Source organism: Bos grunniens, chromosome 21 (assembly GCF_055505025.1).
Source record: "Bos grunniens cultivar Pamir isolate PY7600 chromosome 21, Bosgru_T2T1.0, whole genome shotgun sequence".
NCBI lineage: Eukaryota > Metazoa > Chordata > Mammalia > Artiodactyla > Bovidae > Bos > Bos grunniens.
The window spans coordinates 39,716,498-39,736,294 of record NC_141185.1 but is presented as its reverse complement, the minus strand read 5'-3'; the positions used below and the strand labels follow the sequence as shown (position 1 = coordinate 39,736,294).

The 19,797-nt window shown below is 43.0% G+C and overlaps 1 protein-coding gene across 2 annotated transcripts; it reads right to left on the bottom strand.

Moving 5' to 3' along the window:
• Window positions 1-72: 72 nt before the first annotated feature.
• On the bottom strand, window positions 73-19,171 carry SKIC8 (SKI8 subunit of superkiller complex). 2 transcript variants are annotated; one of them, XM_086364030.1, is made up of 11 exons: window positions 19,058-19,171; window positions 16,097-16,147; window positions 15,373-15,400; window positions 13,454-13,559; window positions 12,913-13,085; window positions 6,232-6,380; window positions 5,922-6,015; window positions 4,721-4,814; window positions 2,846-2,938; window positions 2,029-2,107; window positions 73-276 (listed from the first exon to the last, which is right to left on the bottom strand). In XM_086364030.1, exons 2-11 carry the CDS (start codon window positions 16,106-16,108, stop codon window positions 187-189), a joined length of 918 nt encoding a protein of 305 aa, XP_086220156.1. In that variant the 5' UTR covers window positions 16,109-16,147; window positions 19,058-19,171; the 3' UTR covers window positions 73-186. The 2 variants fall into 2 exon arrangements, with proteins under 2 accessions (XP_086220156.1, XP_086220155.1); XM_086364029.1 differs by having other exon boundaries at window positions 19,128-19,171.
• Window positions 19,172-19,797: the final 626 nt, after the last annotated feature.

Genomic DNA, 19,797 nt, shown 5'->3' with positions numbered 1-19,797 from the left:
AAGAACACTTTATGTTAAACTATGAATGGCATTTCCAATAAAACATGAAAAGATTTATATGTATCTACAAAATTTGTTTTTGATAAACTTTTTAATAAATGCTATATTAACAAGCTAGAAAGGTAAGGAATGTCATAATCAATCTATACGTTCTCTCTGTAGCATTAGCCTGGAAAATGTTGATGTTTAAATGGGACAATCATAGATGTGAATTTCCTGGTCATCTCCAACAGACACAATTTTTGAGCCATTTCCATTGTATTTTACTCCCCAGACCTGTAAATAAAAAGAGAAAAAGTTCTACTAACACCTTTATTCTTTAGGAACAAATACCCTTACCCTACTCTCATTATACTGAATCCAGAAAAACAATAGGATGAGGGTGTTTTCATGCTTTCTCAACAGTAAGAATGGGGCTTTTCCTTTAATCAGGCAGCTTCTATTACTACTGTTTAATTATCATCACACTCACTTCCCAACTCCAGATAATTCATTTCTAAACATAAATCAAGGTATTCACAAACCTTTCAAAGATTCACAATCGAGGAAGTGACCTAATGTTGTGAAGATGGAACCCACGAGGGACCAGCACGGGTTCCCAGGTCTCCAGGAAGGAAAAGGCCCCACAGCTGCCCTGAGGTCACTGCCTACAGGGATAATTACAAACTGTGCTCCTCGTCCACCTCCTTGTGCCCACAACCTACCTCAGTAATTCTCACTCTCTTATTAGAGGCCTATGAAACCTGCCTGTCCCCAGGAGCTAGACAACCTGGTGTTGCAAGTCATTGATTTCATTTGCTACATGTTGAATTAACACATTCACACCTCCTTCCCAGGCAGAACTGATGTGGTAGGAGTTTCATCAGGTCAAGCCTGTCACTCTATCCCTGAGGTGGGTGTTCTAGCCCTCACTTCAGCGCTGTGAGCGGGCCAGGTGATGGCTTTATATCCATTCCAAATGTCTTCCTCTGAGGACCGCACCACACACTGACACTCACAGAAAGCAACATAGCCAGCCAGGACTTCCTTCCCGAGTACAATGTTTAAATCCAGGAGGGAAATGTCAAGATTAAATCCTCTCAACTTCATTGGCAACAATGTTAAGATTAAGTGTAAAAAAGCATGAACATTTGTTAACTTTAAAATGCATTCCAAAGAGATTCTATGAGACCATCCTAAGAACATACAAAATACATACTTAATAAAAGATGACTTTATACTGCCATGGGTATTTTATTTTTTATACTGCTTCCCCAAGACCTTTGCTATTCAAAAGTGGTTGGAACTAGCAGTGCTAGTCTCACCTGAAACTTGGGACAGAAACTTAGGCGCAGGCCAGACCTACTGAATCTGTATTGTTACCAGATCCCCAGGGTACATTAAAGACTCAGAAGCCCTGCCCTAGAATGCCTTAACATTTCACATTCATCTCACCGGAAGACTCCTGTGAGAAGAGAGCCTCTTTTTCCTAATTTAAAGGCTGAAATAAAATTTACCAATATCTTTAAAGTCAAACAACCTGTTAAGAATTTCTGGCTTCAAATATATTCAAAGGAAAAAAAAAAAAAAACCACATCACTTCTTTGGGCAGCTCCAGAAGAGAAAGTGACGGCTGTGGGATGGAATCGAAACTCCTGAGGAAGCAGGTCCTTCCCGAGACAGCCATGGCCCAGCTGTACCCAGAAAAAGGCCCAGGCATGCCCTAGGCATTGCTGCAACATGTTTCGAAGAAGTCATTCAAAGGCTGTGCAGCTAGCGCAAGTTTTCCGGTCTACCCATATCATGGGTACGTATCATGCCTTGCGGGTTTCCAGGCTGACAACACATCCCCAGCCTCTGCACCCCAGAGTGTCCACTGGAACACGGGCTGGATGGACATCCAAGCAATCAGAGCAGCTCAGCTCTGAGGGTCATCCAATCTTGACAACCTCAGCAGGGAGGTTAGGAAAATGAGTGAGTTCTGGCATAGCAGTCAGACAACGCTAGCAATCCAAAGACAAAGGAATTTAAATGTTAATTATGCCATACCTGATCCTGGTGATCAAAGAAGGTGTGAACACAAGTCCTTGTTCCAACATCCCAAACTTTAACACTTTTGTCAGATGAACTATTTTAAAAAAGGAAACATCAGTATCAGAAAACTTTTCAGACCGGTGTGAAGTTGGAAAGAATCTGACCAAAAATTCCACACTCCTTGACTCAACCTACCTAGAGGCCCCCTTGGTGCGTGTGTGTGTACAAGCGGCTGACCTGGTCCCCAAAAGGTGGTCAAGAATGTTCACACAACTGGCTGGCATTCCCCACTCACAGAGCAGCTATTTCCCCAAACTTCTGATCTGCTTGGCCCTCATATTAAATATCCTTGTCAGGAGTCTCAGATGAGAGGCTCCCTCTGGATGGGAGGGAAACTGGTTAAAGCTTCAAAATAAAGGCTCTCAGAGTCTTCTATAAGCCTCTGTGCAGTGCTATTAAGCCATGCACCTCCTGTTTTTCAACTGTCTTGGCCATCCTGGGCCTAAACAACATTGGGGTCTCGAAGCATAACATTTTACAGATGTTCATATCTATAGTTACTATTGGAACACAGGTATCCTTATAAGGGATACCTACCTACTGTAGGTAGAGGCCTAGATTTATAAGGAAGAAATAAGAACTGAGTTGCTCAAAAGCATCCATCTTTGTTCCAGCTAAGAACAATTAACTGACAATTTAAAAAACACTGCAGGAAACAAAGGCTACCTGAATGAGAAAAGAGTCACACCATCTTCAAATTTTAAGGCAATTCATACAAGAGGACCATCTTCATCTTCCTAACATTTTAGGAACTGATAAGAGTCATAAGTACCTGGAAACAAAGTGTGTGTCATCAGGACAAAATGCAACATTCAGCACCCAGGATGCGTGGCCACTCAATGTGCCAGCCAAGTTGGCATGTTGTCTGAAATGGGAAAGTTTCAAATAAAATGGAGACATTAACTTTTGGAATATAATCACTGAAACGGAAGGTGTACCGTGTCCATTTAATTGGACCAAATCTGCTATCCTTGAAATGACAGTATTAACATAGACATTCTCTTTTCACTAAAGTAGCATCACATACTGAAGAAACAAAATCTTCAATAGCATTAACCCCAAATATGTCAGAGCCTACAAGAGCCAAAAATAGGATCCTAAACAAGCAGAGTTTAGCGGTTCAAAATAAAGAAGGCTCAGCAAGCCAATTCCTAAGGTGAGGAAACAGAACCAGCAGGCAAAGAGCCATCTCAGAGTAGCTGCAGGTTCTGAGCCCTGCCCACCTAGCGTCCTTTCCATGTGGAGCCAGTGCCTGTGTCTAAGGAAGGTATCAAAATGTATTCTTTTACAACAGGTGTGACTTGGACAGACCATTTTTAACTTAACCAAGAGTAAGACAGGTCTAATGACTATAGTCATTTTCACTTTTTAAAAAAGTGAAATCAAATCACCTATGGCAGGAGAACAATCCTAAGACCTGACTAAGGTCAGCAGTTTCACCCCTGAAGCCAGTGGAGTAGAGCAGACCCCAGTTAAGAGGAGAGGTGGCCTCAGTAGAAAGCTGGGGGACCATGAGAAGGTAAAAGTCCCAGGTGTTCATTCAGTATCAGCACCTTGGCCAAACCACCACCTCAGCTTGGGTTCCTCGTCGGCAATATGACTGGGACCTTAACCTGTGCTACCTCACCAGTAGTTGGGAAGATGATGAAACTGTAACAGTGAAAGCCTTATTAAAGAGAGCTGAACACTTAAGAAACTGCTAGTATTTATACTGGCCCTGCTGTTGACAAGCAAGCACAACTTGAGACAGGCATTTTCTCTTGGACCCTAACAGCTCATTCAGCTGTAACTCCAGAAACTGCAGTTCTAATTCCATGTCTATTTGACAACTTTCTGTTGTCCAAAATCTCCCAAGTTTAAACTCCTGCAAAACTCTCATAGGCCCACAAAGTAACATGCACGTGGATGGTCATGGTGTGGCACCCATCGCTGGGGCACAGAGAAGGGTAAGGGATGCACCCAGTGGATCAGAATGCCACATTCGGAAGCCAGAAGCCAGGCACACTGCAGTACTGAGTCAAAGAATCAGGGACACACATCAAACACCTTATAGGGGAGACCTCAGTGGGGAACAGGGTGGGGACTAAGAAATAAAGGAGAAAAGAAAAAGAGAAAGGGCCCGTGCATAGGCTTACAATGAAAGTGAGCTGTCAACTGAAGATTAACTAACTCACCTTTATACCTGCAGTCAAAAACCACCAACAAAAAAGCTCCCTTATCTAGACCTGCTATAAGCTGGCTTATAAACAGACAACTCCCTAACTAGGGCAGAAGAATGCCTTCTAGAACGTCACACCCTCAGAAAACAAATGTTCTAATTTTTTCATCATTACTTCAAGCTAGCTACAGCCCATGGCTCCATCTGTTCATCTGTACACTACTCACCTGTCTAAAAAAATTTAAAACCAGCATGCCCCACAAGAGACAGGATGCTGGAAAAGAAGTAGCAAGTAGCTGATTCTAGTTGGTAACCCACGCACGTCTTCCTCTGTAACATCCTAAGCTCAAAGCAGGGACAGGACCTGAACACATGTCTTTCCTAGACATAAAGAGGGAGCAGCTCAGTTGCTAGGGCTCCTCCTAGTGATAAGAGACAAACAGGCATTGACATTAAGAGAGAAGTGTTGAAACCCAACAGGTAACTTACACATCATAGATCTTGATGTAGCCATCATCTGAAGCAGTGACAAGGAGCTGTGAATCCGGGGAAAAAGTCAAGGAGCGAATGGGCATAGCATGGCCTGAAATTCACAAAGACCCTTGTTAAGCTGGAGAATCACTGTCTCCTATCTCCTCATACAGGTTTCCACGAACTATGTCATCTTTAATGGCTGTTAAGTCACTGAGTTGCACTGCTCAGTGCTTCAGTCAGACGCGAGCTACAGACTGGACCCTTCTTCCTAATGCTCTAGAAACATGCACAAAACACAGGCTCCTCCTCCTGGGAGTCATTACTCCTCAGATCCCTTCCCTGACCAACTGGACCTCAGGATACATTGCTTAGACAAAACTCCTCTGCCCCTACAGATATGGCCAAAAATGGAAATATGCACTGTTTCTGATTTGCATGTTGAACAAACAGGATGCTAGTTCCCTACCAAATCCTTCTTGTAGGGTAAACGATGCACTGAAGAGGCCTCCCTCCAGCCCTTCCCCTGTCCTAGTATCCCATCCCCCTGCCCAGAGGTCGCCAGTGCAGAGTAGGCACAGAACTTTCATTTACCTTCAAACTATCGACAAAAAGGGGCTATTTTCCTATCACAAAGTTCTTTAGAGTCAAACATAACAGAAATATGACACTCATGTAGCTAGGATATATTAACACATAAATAAAAAGTAAGCCTGTTCACCAAAATAAGCATTTAAAACACTGGTACAAAAACTAATATGTCTAGGTTATAACTACAGTGACAAATGGAGAAGGCAATGGCACCCCACTCCAGTACTCTTGCCTGGAAAATCCCATGGACAGAGGAGCCTGGTGGGCTGTGGTCCATGGGGTCGCTAGGAGTCGGACACGACTGAGCGACTTCACTTTCACTTTTCACTTTCATGCACTGGAGAAGGAAATGGCAACCCACTCCAGTGTTCTTGCCTGGAGAATCCCAGGGACGGGGGAGCCTGGTGGGCTGCCATCTACGGGGTCCCACAGAGTCGGACGTGACTGAAGCGACTTAGCAGCAGCAGCAGCACAGTGACAAAAGTGAACCTTAGAGGCATTTCAGATTTCCAACTGACTGACGTTTTGCAAATCTAAGGCTCATTTGCCATTTAGTAGCATTTTAATGAAAGAGTAAGTCTTCCTTTGTGATCTGATAATCCAGTTTGCACAAAATGATGAACCACACCTTCCAGCGTATGCAGAAGTTTCCCGGTTGCAATATCAAAAATATTGATGATTCCGTCTATGGCTCCACTGGCCAGGTATTTCCCATCAGGACTCTGTAGAGAACATACGAAAATCATTTGAAACTCCATGTTGTTAAGCCATCCCCCCTCAAACACAAGTAATCTGCTGGTTCCAGGTCTAACTGGCTGACTGGCAAACAAAGCCAGCAGCTTCCTAGTGAGACCAATGCAGAATGTTTATCAAGGAATACAACAGGCTAGAAGAGGAAACTGAAAGAATCAGATAGAAACAAAGCAATATTTCCTTACATATGCAATACTAAGAATGAATTTTCCTCTTGTGTCCAAAGAATACTCCTTTTTCCCACTTTCCACACCAAAAATGTTCACTTTTCCCACGTGAGTTCCTGTGGCCAGATACTGAGAATCAGGAGAAAAGGCCAAAGTCCAGGCATCCACTGAACAGAAAAAAAGGAAAAACTATAGTGAGAAAAGATCTGACCTTAATTTTAAAAACTTTAAAGCTTTACCAAAAGATACATGTTTTAAAATTGGAGGAATAGTGTCCTGATTCATAACAGGACATTGTAAAGATATCAACTGTATTAATATGGGCATAGCATGGCCTGAAATTCAGCGACCCTTGTTAAGCTGGAGAATCACTGTCTCCTATCTCCTCATACAGGTTTCCATGAACTATGTCATCTTTAACGGCTGTTAAGTCACTGAGTTGCACTGCTCAGGTGCTTCAGTCAGAAGCCCAACATTAATATGCCCAACATTAATATGTTGTAAAGATATTAATTCTATACCAATTTAATGTAAGGGTTTCTTAACTTTTCACTAAAAATGTAGACAGACAGAACAATACAAAATGTTAGCAAGGGTGTCAGTTCAGTTCAGTCACTCAGTCGTGTCTGACTCTTTGCGACTCCATGTACCGCAGCACGCCAGGCCTCCCTGTCCATCACCAACTCCCGGAGTCCACCCAAACCCATGTCCATCGAGTCGATGATGCCATCCAACCATCTCATCCTCTGTCGTCCCCTTCTCCTGCCCTCAATCTTTCCCAGCATCAGGGTCTTTTCCAACGAGTCAGCTCTTCGCATCAGGCGGCCAAAGTATTAGAGTTTCAGCCTCAACATCAGTCCCTCCAATGAACACTCAGAACTGATTTCCTTTAGGATGGACTGGTTGGATTTCCTTGCAGTCCAAGGGACTCTCAAGAGTCTTCTCCAACACCACAGTTCAAAAGCATCAATTCTTTGGCGCTCAGCTTTCTTTATAGTCCAACTCTCACATCCATACATGACCACTGGAAAAATCACAGCCTTGACTAGATGGACCTTTGTTGGCAAAGTGACGTCTCTGGTTTTGAGTATGCTGTCTAGGTTGGTCATAACTTTTCTTCCAAGGAGTAAGCGTCTTTTAATTTCATTGCTGCAATCACCACCTGCAGTGATTGTGGAGCCCAGAAAAATAAAGTCAGCCACTGTTTCCCCATCTATCTGCCATGAAGTGATGGGACCGGATGCCACGATCTTAGTTTTCTGATGTTGAGCTTTAAGCCAACTTTTTCACTCTCCTCTTTCACTTTCATCAAGAGGCTCTTTAGTTCTTCTTCACTTTCTGCCATAAGGGTGGTGTCATCTACATATCTGAGGTTATTGATATTTCTCCTGGAAATCTTGATTTCAGCTCAAGCTACCCCGCATCCAAGGTAAGGAGCAGCGGCTGAGCTTTCTAGAGCAGCCGTGAAGAGAGACCCCGCGTCCAAGGTAAGAGAAACCCAGCTAAGACGGTAGGCACTGAGAGAGAGGATCAGGGGGCAGACAGACTGAAACTACAGTCACGGACAACTAGCCAATCTGATCACATGGACCACAGCCTTGTCTAACTCAGTGAAACTAAACCACGTCGTATGGGGCCACCCAAGATGGATGGGTCATGGTGGAGTGGTCTGAAAGAATGTGGTCCACTGGAGAAGGGAATGGCAAACCACTTCAGTATTCTTGCCTTGAGAACCCCATGAACAGTATGAAAAGACAGAAAGATAGGACACTGAAAGATGAACTCCCCAGGTCAGTAGGTGCCCAATATGCTACTGGAGATCAGTGGAGAAATAACTCCAGAAAGAATGAAGGGATGGAGCCAAACAAGACAACACCCAGTTGTGAATGGGACTGGTGATAGAAGCAAGATTCAATGTTGTAAAGAGCAATATTGCATAGGAACCTGGAATTTTAGGTCCATGAATCAAGGCAAATTGGAAGTGGTCAAACAGGAGATGACAAGAGTGAACATCGACATTCTAGGAATCAGTGAACTAAGATGGGCTGGAATGGGTGAATTGAACTCAGATGACCATTATATCTACTACTCTGGGCAGGAATCCCTTAGGAGAAATGGAGTAGCCATCATGGTCAACAAAAGAGTCTGAAATGCAGTACTTGGATGCAATCTCAAAAATGACAGAATGATCTCTGTTCGTTTCCAAGGCAAACCATTCACTATCACGGTAATTCAAGTCTATGCCCTGACCAGTAACGCCGAAGAAGCTGAAGTTGAACAGTTCTATGAAGACCTACAAGACCTCCTAGAACTAACACCCCCAAAAGATGTCCTTTTCATTATAGGGGACTGGGATGCAAAAGTAGGAAGTCAAGAAACACCTGGAGTAACAGGCAAATTTGGCCTTGGAGTACAGAATGAAGCAGGGCAAAGGCTAATAGACTTCTTCCAAGAGAACGCACTGGTCATAGCAAACACCCTCTTGCAACAACACAAGAGAAGACTCTACACATGGACATCACCAGATGGTCAACAGTGAAATCAGACTGATTATATTCTTTGCAGCCAAAGATGGATAAGCTCTATAGAGTCAGCAAAAACAAGACTGGAAGCTGACTGTTGCTTGCATCATGAACTCCTTATTACCAAATTCAGACTGAAATTGAAGAAAGTGGAGAAAACCACTAGACCATTCAGGTTATGACCTAAATCAAATCCCTTATGACTATACAGTGGAAGTGAGAAATAGATTTAAGGGACTAGATCTGATAGACAGAGTGCCTGATGAACTATGGATGGAGGTTCATGACACTGTACAGGAGACAGGAATCAAGACCACCCCCAAGAAAAAGAAATGCAAAAAAAAAAAAAAAAAAAAAGCAAGGGTGTAGTGAAACCAAAATCCTCATACACTGGTGGGAATATAATAAAATGGTATAGCTACTTTGAAGAAGTGAAAACACACACCATAATACCTAGCAATTCCACTTCTAGAGAAATGGAAACACATCTTCATGAACAGAACTGAACCTGGATGCTCACAGCAGCATTATTAAGAATACTCAAAAACTGGAGAGAATCCAAATATCCATCAATTGATGAATGAATGAACAAAATGTGGAATAGCCCTATAACCGAATCCTTACTACTAAACAATAAAAAGGAACAGGCTACTGATACATACTACAAGATAGATAAACCTCAAAAACATTATGCTAAAGATATGTAAGACAATACAATTTCACTTAATGTGAAATCTTTCAAAATGGCAAAACTATAGAGACAGAAAGCTGATCAGTGGTTGTCTGAGGCTGAGGGTGGGAGCACAGGTTAACTATAAATGGGCATGAGGGAACATCTGGGGGACATGGAAGTGTTCTAAAACTGAATTGGAGTGATGGCTACACAACTGTGGAAATTTACTAAAACTTGTTAAAACTGTATAATGGGTTGATTTCAGAGTGTAATTATAGAGGTGAATGTCTATCTCAATAAGCTGCAAATAAATGAAGAGGTACCAGAAATATTCTTATATAAAACTATAATATGACAAAGTATTTATCACAAATTAGCCAGAGAATAAGGCCTGGGAAGAGGCATTGTTGTTGTTTTTTAATCAACTGGTTTTTAAGTTACATCACACAACCTGATTTGAAAGGTTCTATTCAGATGCTATTTCTGTATTACAGTGCTTCTGTGTAAAGGTCTCCAGACTCCTGGGCAGCCTGGGTAAGCACATGTGCTTTATACTTCCATCTGGACCACTGAAGATATTTCAGCATTTCTCTTTTCAGTTATGTGGGAAACTCTTCATGGGCAACCTCAAAGAGCTTTAGGAGCCTCTGGGGTCAGAGCCTAGAGAGCAAGGAACAGTCCAGTTGTCCAGCGCTGGTCGAGGTCCCTTTGCCCAAGGCCAGTCTTATACGGGAACGTTCCCTAAGTCCTGCCCTTCCTGTACCTGCCCAGTGCTTGTAAGATCAAAGGGAGAGGAAAGGCTCCTTCCCCAGTCACTCACTCTCCTTACTCTTAGGGCAGGGCTCAAAGAGGTCAAGCCCTTCTCAGCCCACAGAAGAGAGGTCTCCCTGAACCTGACTCATGGCAGATAGGGGCTCCCAGGACAGATGGGTCAGTACCATATACCAGAGTGAGTTTTAAAATAAAAATCTCTTGCAAATCTTAATACACATACTCAAAGTAGTAATTAATTTACCTCTATCACTTAAGAAATACTTGCTTCAAAAAGGAAATTAACTTCAAAAGTACTCAACCAACCAAGAAGATCTAAAAAAGCTTTTATTATAATCAATCTCTCACAAGGCTGCTTTTTAGTATCTATCTAATGACTATACCATTTATTCCAACAGGATTATATTCTCTTATTCCTATTATAATAGTTTACAGGAATAATGGTTATTAGAAAATCGGATTATGATTCCTTGAAGTTTAGTAAAATCACTTTGAATTACTTTTACATTTCCCTTATTAGCTGTTTGATAATACAAAACTTTTAGTGGTGAATGTCCTTTTCCTCGAAATTGAAGGAATTTTTATTCCTCAATTTAACCTTGCACTCTAAAATTTACTTTAACATTTGCATAATATTTATTTTAATCACTAAGTTCCACCTCATCAGTGAAGAGAGTAACTCTTCTTTACACTGGGACATCCTGAACCACCTGATGTTGAGAGGCCCCTATGCTTGCACTTTCTTCTTCGACATCTTCAACATCAGTTTGCTGCAGCCACAGCCTGGGTGAGGCGTCAGATGAAAGATCTTCCCCGTCATCTTCCCTTTCTTCTACTTCTTCCCTTTCTTCTTCAGGATCTGAGATCTTTCTCTTTCCTCCTACTTTGTTCCTCCTCTCACATTCTCCAGGCATATTTTCAAGGCTGGTATAATGTAAATGTCCATTTGCCTAAATTCATTAGACCTAGACTTACTAGTTTTACCTTTAAGTGAATTCAACTGAGCTGCTCCTTCGTTGTCAGCAGCAATGCTTGATTTTATTATTTACTCAAATAACTGTTGTTTAATGGTCTGGTATAGTTTTATGAAGATTCCTATCCAAAAAAGAAAATAAATCCAATCTTATATTCATCTCAGTATCTTTTTTCTTTCCTAACAGTAATCTTTCAATGATCACTTGCCACAACTGGAACCAACATGTAGCTTAAGATATTATTTGTCAGGAAAGGCAAGCTGGGTACAGACTTCATCCTTTTCCTTAGAACCAATCCAGCACTCATTTCTTCAACTGTGGTGTGCCCGGGGCTACAAAGCCACACAGTGTCCTTAGCGTCATGGGAGGGCTTAGGTGCCCAAGATGAAGAGGCAGCAATAGATCCACCTCTTCCTCCTCGTCTCAGCTTAACAGACTTTGTGCACTAGTTTGGGGACCCAGGTCCTTCGTAAAAGATAACAATAGGGCAAGGACACATGCAAAAACAATTATATGGGGAGTCAGAATGCTTGGGTGAATTTTTTCAAATACATATCCTGGCCCACACACCCCAAAACTGATTCAGTGGATCCAAAATAGGAACTGGACATATGTATTCAATGGACATGAGTCTGAGCAAACTCCGGGAGATAGTGAAGGACACGGAAGCCCGGCATGCTAGTCCATGAGGTCACAAAGAGTCAGACATGACCGAGCAACTGAACAACAACAACATATGTCTTCCTTAAAAAGCTCCAACAGTTAAGACTCAGAGATGTCAAATACTGGCACTGAGGGGAAATGAACTCAGTTTTCAGACAACACAGAGTCCTTAAAACCCTGGGAACATCATTCTTTCCAAAATAAGTACAACCTATAGAATGCTACTGAACATAACTGGTGGGAAGCAAATATGCTGGGGCTCCAATCCAGGGAATTATGTTAAGTAAAGCACTGAGCAGTTCTGTAATCACTCCATGGAGGGGTGTGCCAGAGAGGTACCAGGCTCTCTGTACTCCTTCCAGTCATCACCCATTCTGGCAGAACAGGCTCTGCTCATGAAAGCTATATGCTCATATACAAGTAAATATAGGGCCACAAGGAATCTGAAATGTCATGTTGCTTGTCCCATTGAAATTATTAATTCCCATTACTTCAGATGTTTATTAAGGCTAATGGACAAGACTATGCTGTCCTACAGAACTTTAAAAAAATCTATTTGTTTCTTTAGAAGTTTCATGTATCAAGCATAAACTAGAAATAGGCACTTTAATCATAATTAGTTGAGATTACCATGACACAGATCTAGGAGGACACAGTGCTTTACATTCTAGACCTCTATAAGGTGACGAGTAGATCAATTCAGAATATGGCAAACAGAGAACCTGTGGACCATTCAAACACAGGTCCACAATCCCAAGTCAGCAATTTGAAACTCAAGGGTGATAAAATCTATGAGTTTTTAGAAATAATTTTAGTACCCAAATTCACTTGGCAATAAAACTAGAACTGATACAAGGCTATTTATAGCTTATCTTTATCTCCTAGTATAAATACTCATGTTTAGTTGCTGAGATACTAGTATTTGATTAGAGTGCTGTCCAAGTCCCACTGAAGGTATTACAGAACATGCAGTTCATACACCCATACTACCAATCTCAAATCCAAAAACTTCTAAACACTAAAATACATCTCTCCCTAAAGATATCAAAAAGGGATTGTAAACCTCTAGTATCCTCTCTAAGAGTAAAACTCTTACCAGGTCCTGCATCTATAGACTTTATCTGTTTGCCGTTTTCCAAGTCCCAGAGACGAATATGAGCATCAAGAGAACTGGATGCAGCAATGGGCAGGGTGTGGCTGATGTCCACAGACACCACACCCAGCTGATGGCCCTCCAGACTCCACTGTAGGTCCAGCTTCTCATCACGCCTTCAATGGGGGACAGAGAAATGGATTTCTTCACACACAACACATGGTACCTGGCATCTGAAATTCTGGGCTCCTGTAACTATGCATTATCAGAGGTCTGTGAAATGCAGAATCAAGAGAGGAAATGAAGAGCCACAGAACACCAAATGCGGCCAACTTTTAACCATAGCATTTTTTTCTTTCAACTGTAAGGCCTTAATGGTGAATAACAGGAAAACAAGTGAGAAAAAGAGTCTGCCTTTTTATACCACCATATCGCCATTGCTTTCTTGCGTAGATAATAGTCAATACTTTTCTGATTTTAACTTGGGAGCCCAGAAGAAAAACCCCAACTTCCAAGGCTGTATTGTAGAGGAAAGAGCACTCACCATTTCCAGACCTTCACCAGGTCATCCAGGGATCCCGTGACCACTGTCTCAGAGTTTTCTTTCTTGTTTGACCCCCAGGCAACTGACCAGATGGCATCATCATGGGCTGGAACAGAAAGTCATTCATATAAAGTCTTCATGCAACTTCTAAACTGAATGTGCTAAGATAAAGCAGAAATACTGAGATTTTTACACCAATTCTGAGATTTTTGAGGTAATATCCACCTGTGTCTGCTTTACTGTTTTGCAGATGGCTTTCCCACACAGCTTTTATGAGAACAGTGGAGGCAGATAAGAATACCAGAGGTTCTGAAGAAGTCGCTTGCCCCAAATCACAGGTTTACCAGGTTGGGGAGCAGTACTGGAGTAGTCCAGGGTCCTTTCTACTTTAGTATGCTGTCTGACATGCATTAGATTGGAATGGCTCTCACTTGGCTCAAGTGAAACCCACCCCCCAAAAGAGATCAACTTGTTAAGAGTAATTTCCTAAGAGATCTTTGGAAACCAGTAGGCAGGTCAACTGTAAACAGTACAGGTCCGAAAATGCACAGAGTCGGACACGACTGAGCGACTTCCCTTTCACTTTTCACTTTCATGCATTGGAGAAGGAAACGGCAACCCACTCAGGGACGGTGGGAGCCTGGCGGGCTGCCGTCTATGGGGTCACACAGAGTTGGACACGACTGAAGCGACTTAACAGCAGCAGCAGCAGCTACAGATAAAAATCAGAGGCTTAGAGAAGCCTGGTAGCTCACTCAAAGTCAAAAGCTACGAAGAGGCAGAGCTGGTATTCTAACCTAGAAACCTAAACTCCCTACTAACTAAAGTCCACTTTAAATTCTAAGTCTGTAAGCTATATATCTGGCGGGCCATACTGGTGGGTCTGCAGACCTGGTATACGAATACAAATGTAACAAGTGAACAAGAAGGCTTTCTTCACACCTGGCAGCAATTCTTCAGGGACACCTTTCCAAGACATGAATACAAGGACATTCAACTTAAACAGCTGTGAGTTACATATAGCATCTTGGCTTCCATTACAATCCCCACCTGACCCAAGTCTGCCAGCTTGCCATTGGATGGCATTAGGTGCATACAAGGTAGCTGACTGACGAGCTGACTAGCTGCTACATACCTACGCTCGCTAACTTGAAAGAATGCTTTGGGTTTAAACTTCAGACTACCTAAATGTCACTACTTAAAGTGGAAGAGTTTTATTAGGCATTCCACAAATTTCTCCAGGCTTTACATAACTTATCTAGGCTGTGGTGAAGAAATGAGACACACGTGAATAGTCCCTGCACACCCTCCTTTCCAGGTATGAAGTCCACTGTCACTGGCCAGCTACCTTTCCAGACTCTGACCTCCCTCCTTCTCCCATCCCCACCACTGCCACAGCCGCACAGCCCCTAGCCCACCCATATACTCAGTGGTCTTGACAAATTCACCTATTCAATCCTCCTCTATTATTGAGGGTCAAAGGCCCTCTGTGAGACTCGCTACACTTGTTTTAAGTGGAGGAGCCTGAATAAAGGCTCCCAAGAGAACCTCTGTGTTCATGGCCAGGCTCAAGTTTACCTCCCCAGGTGAGCTGGTATTAACATAGTCCTGAGACTCAGAGTTTCCTTCTTTCACTTTGATAGCCGGGAAGCTCAGTCACACCTTCCTCAAGTGGAAAAAATTTTCCTCAGCCCAGAGTTCTGCAGTCTATCATTTGCCTCTTGCTCTTTAAGTTAGTGGTTGGTTTTTTTTGTTGTTGGTTGTTCGTTCTGAAGCGTATTTGTTTTCAGCTGCCCCTGCCAATTCTTATGTAAAGTGAGTACGGCTGGAACTGCATGTCTGGTCAGTGTGACAAAAACCTTAAGCCAGGGGCAACAGCTTTTCACAGGTGAATTTGCTTGAACTGGCAAGCTGCTTACCTTGCTCTTGTTTGAAGAGAATACTGTACTAAAAAAGAACAGAAGACACATTAAACCAATGGTCAGATTTCAGATGTGTCCCATCCTTTCCCTAAAACACCCCCCAATTCACCACCTTGTGCCCCAGCAGATATAAACACCAGAGTTAGGTACCTCCCTTGCTGCGGCCTGACCTCCTGTGAGCTCATGCAAGGTTTGTAATGTTAGTTCTTAAAGAAACTATAGTCTCTTAAAGAAAACAATTACTTCTTAAAGAAGCTAGAGTCTCTTCTAACTACTTCCACCCACCAAAAAAGAGTCATAAATTATGTGCTTTTTCCTGCTCTGATCACCAGGAAGCTCAGAGTCCAGTTTGCAGCTTAATTTTTGTAGTTGTATAAAACCACACAGCCTGCATAATAACCTGTTAACTCTGTCCCTAATTTTATTACAAAGACATGTTTCTCCCTAATTTTCCTTTCTTGTTTTTGTGTACAAATTCTTTTAAGCTTCCTCAATCCCTTTGTAAACTGTGGTACAGACTGAAATAAAATTACCCTTCTCTCAGTGTTGTGCATTTTACTAATGCCACCTAACCCTCTGGTGATTAGGTGCCCAGGATACCCTCCTTTTCAGAAGCAGAGCAGGAATCAGATGCTAGTTTTCTGACTACAAACCCAGACAATGTATTGGGCTCGAACCCCCAAAGAGACCAACTGGTACTCTCCCTCTCCCTAGGCCTTACCTGGTTGGTCATCTCCTTAACCAAGGATGAAGGGCTAAAGGCCAGACAGCTCTGTGGAAACAACACCAGGGCTTCAGTAAGAGGTGGCCATCAGGATAGAGGGCTATAGAAGCTTCCCCTGGATCAAGACTGTAAGGCAACTCTTGGCCAGAGTTGACCTGACACTTTTCTACAGATTGATCCCAGGGTCCCTGTTCACAAGCCCTACCAGGTGGCACAGTGTTCTTTCTCAACTAATACCTACCACCTCTCATATTTTCTTCTCAAGTTGACTACAGAGAGGATCCAGTCTCCCTCCTTGCTGCTTTTCCAAGAGATAAAACCACAGGATCTTTTAATTTAAAATATTATTTTATTAAAAACTCAACAAGCAAATATGGGGGAGCAAAGTTCTTATGGTCCATGCAGGGATTGCAGCCAAAAACACATATAAGAGCCAGCAGGAGTGTAAATGAGGGTGTGAGCTAGAGGGAGACTACATGTCTCCCCAAAGCGATAATAAGGCTTCTTAACTTTTGTGTGTGTGCTATAGAATCCTCCGTGCCCACCCCCCCACACACACACACCCCAGGTAGCTCTGTAAAGCCTATAAACCCCTTGTCAGGATGTTTTAAAATACACACAATACATAGGATTAGAAAGGAAACCAAGTATAGTCCATTCTCGTTATTCCAGGGAGTTAAGTTCCATAAAGTCACTGAATACTGAGTTAGTGAACACTGACCCACTGCTTCTGGGGGAGACACTATATTAGGTTCCTGCAAGACTCTGGTAAATTTGGGGAAACTGATCAGTAAGTAACTTTATTTTCTGCATGTTTCTGTTTAAAGACACCTTATTTCACATTGGCGATTCATTAATATTGAACTCATGGCTAACAGCGACGTAATTCATGCCTATATGAAGTTTATCCACAGATGTGTTTTCTCCATAAGACACATCACAGTCTTCTTGGACTTCTTGGACTAAGAGAGCTTTACTACTGTGCTTGGAGGGCTATTTTAAACAGTGAAGTCACCAATAAAACCACAAAAATACAAAAAACTGTAACACTAATAGACTGAAAAAAAAAGACACTTGTTTACAGCATGATAACTGAAACAAGAAAGCAGAGTGCTTCCTTGTTCGACTGCAGCTAAGAATGCGCATCAGTTGACTCAAAATTTTCACCACCTCGCACACGTCCAAGATCACAAAGTGCTGCAAATGATGCTTTGGGGCTACAAATAAATTTTAGAATGTAGATGAATTTGGAAATACAGAGCATGAGAATAGTAAGGATCAACTGTATACAGAAATAAAATTTTACCAAATACAAAAATTAGTTTTTGTGATAGTATATGTAATTCTTTATTTACACATTATATAACAAGATTTAGCAGCAAATCTAACAACTACCATAATTTCAAAGTTATGATGAACTTATACAATATCCTAAGATACGAAAATATGTGTGATTTCTATTGGTGACAAAGTCACCCTGTTAATACTTGGTTTGCTGACTACATTTATAATTGAAGGAAATGCTAAATTTCAGTTAGAAGTTTGAGAACATAAGGATGCAATTTTTCTTCTCATCCAAGTTCATGGCCCCCTCAATTCTATCCATGGACAGAGGACACCATACATCTAAAGCTTCCATGTCCAGGTTACTTGCTTTAAATTTGCAAAGTCAAAAAGACTACTGTGAAGGTTTTCCAAGGATAACAGAAAAAACAAACAATTTCTAAATAACCTTTGCCTGTGAAGATCTCAGTCAAGGCGGTAGTGCTTAATTCATTTGTGACCCAAGAACAGTGTCTTGGCAAGGGTAGGAAAGACAGGCAGGAGGTCAAGCCAGTTTCGCTGGAGTAAACAGTATTCAAACTCTCTTGGGCACCAACCCTCTGCCCTTCCAAATCCTGCCTCACATCCCTGCAACAGAAACAATTCCCTGCAACAAGGAGAAACAAGAGTAGGAAGGTTTGCAAGATGTCAAATTCCAAGAAGCCAGGCTCCTCAAATAAAGGTATGCTTCTATCAATGAATGTATGTTTGATGATGTACCATGAGTCAGGGTACCATGATGTACCGTTTTACATATTACATGTAGGTTAGCTCATTGAACCCTCTCATCTCATTTAATAGATATTCTTATTATAATCTCTACTTTCCTCATAAGGAAATTGAGACTTCAAGAGAGGTTAAGGGACCTCCCCCAAGGTTAGTTTGACAGGAGAAGGCGGATACAAGCTTATAGTATAGGTTACAGTATCTTGTGGCTCAGCTGGTAAAGAATCCGCCTGTAATTCGGGAGACCTGGGTTCGATCCCTGGGTTGGGAAGATCCCCTGGAGAAGGGAAAGGCTACCCACTCCAGTATTCTGGCCTGAAGAATTCCATGGACTGTATAGGCCATGGGGTCGCAGAGTCGGACACGACTGAGCGACTTTCACTTTCACACTACCTTTTACATCAGTTTCTTGTCCTACAATAATTTCAGCGTTAAGAGGACGCCAAAAGCCTCTTTTGTCACCTTCCTTCTTTAGAGAACTCTCCTCTCATTTCCCAGGCAGAATTCATTGCTTCCTCAATGTTTCCAAAGAACACTACACATGCCCCTATTAAAGTACTCAGGGAGGCAGTAACCCGCAATACTACATGGTACTTGAAGTAAAGATAACTCAGCCTGTGCCTGTACCTGTCCAGCTCGCTACCGAAAAAGACAGAGTGGCCTACCACTGGAAGACTTGGGTTAAGACAGTTCTGTCTATCGACACTGAGACCAGCCCTAACCTCGAGGGCTTCACAAAACATCCACAGGATGCAAGATGAGGCCACCTCCCCTCTCCCCTCAGGCCCCACACCCCGAGAGTCAGCCAGAGTAAATGGAGTCACGGAAGCCACCACCCTCAGGCCCTGCGGCGTGGGGCATTCCTGAGCAAACCCTCCTAGAGGTAGCCTCGGGCCCACTCTCGCTCACCCGCCCTCCAGGCTGGACCGTTATCGGCACCGACGAGTGCCACCCCCAACGGCTCTGCGGACCGACTCACCGCCTCACTGTCCGGCTGCACTGCCCCACGGCTCCTCCGACGCCAGCTTCCGCGCGACCGCGACGCGGGGTGATGAGCTCACGAAGAGGCGGGACATCGCGCCGGTCCCCAAGGCGCAGGCGCACGCCGCAGCGCCCTCTGCCTCAACGCGCGCGGGGCGGGGAGGAGGATGGGCGGGGAGAAGGGGAAGAGGCCACGCCCCGGTCACCTTGGTTTCCCCCGGGGCGGGGCCCCGGAGAACCGGCTTGCCGATGGGTTCCAATTTCTTTATTTGTACTTTGAGATAGACTACACTTGATGACCGCAAGTATTGCTTCAAAATTTTTTCAGTGAAATAGAGCTTTTTTTTTTTTTCAAGTTTGAATCCTTTTGATAGGATTTTTTTTTTTTTTTTAAACTTTACAGTATTGTACTGGTTTTGCCAAATATCGAAATGAATCCGCCACAGGTATACATGTGTTCCCCATCCTGAACCCTCCTCCCTCCTGCCTCCCCATACCATCCCTCTGGGTCGTCCCAGTGCACCAGCCCCAAGCATCCAGTTTTGTGACTGTAAAGTCACAACCGGTTGTTGTTCAGTCGCTCAGTCGTGTCTGATTCTTTGCGACCCCATGGACTGCAGCACGCCAGGTTTCCCTGTCCTCCCACTATCTCCCAGAGTTTGCTCAGA

Coding starts and splice junctions, on each gene's coding strand:
- SKIC8 (XM_086364030.1), bottom strand. Junction 6,381..12,912: donor GTCTATAGATGCAGGACCTG/GTAAGAGTTTTA, acceptor TTTTCTGTTCAG/TGGATGCCTGGACTTTGGCC. Junction 4,815..5,921: donor ACTTCTGCATACGCTGGAAG/GTGTGGTTCATC, acceptor TGTGAATTTCAG/GCCATGCTATGCCCATTCGC.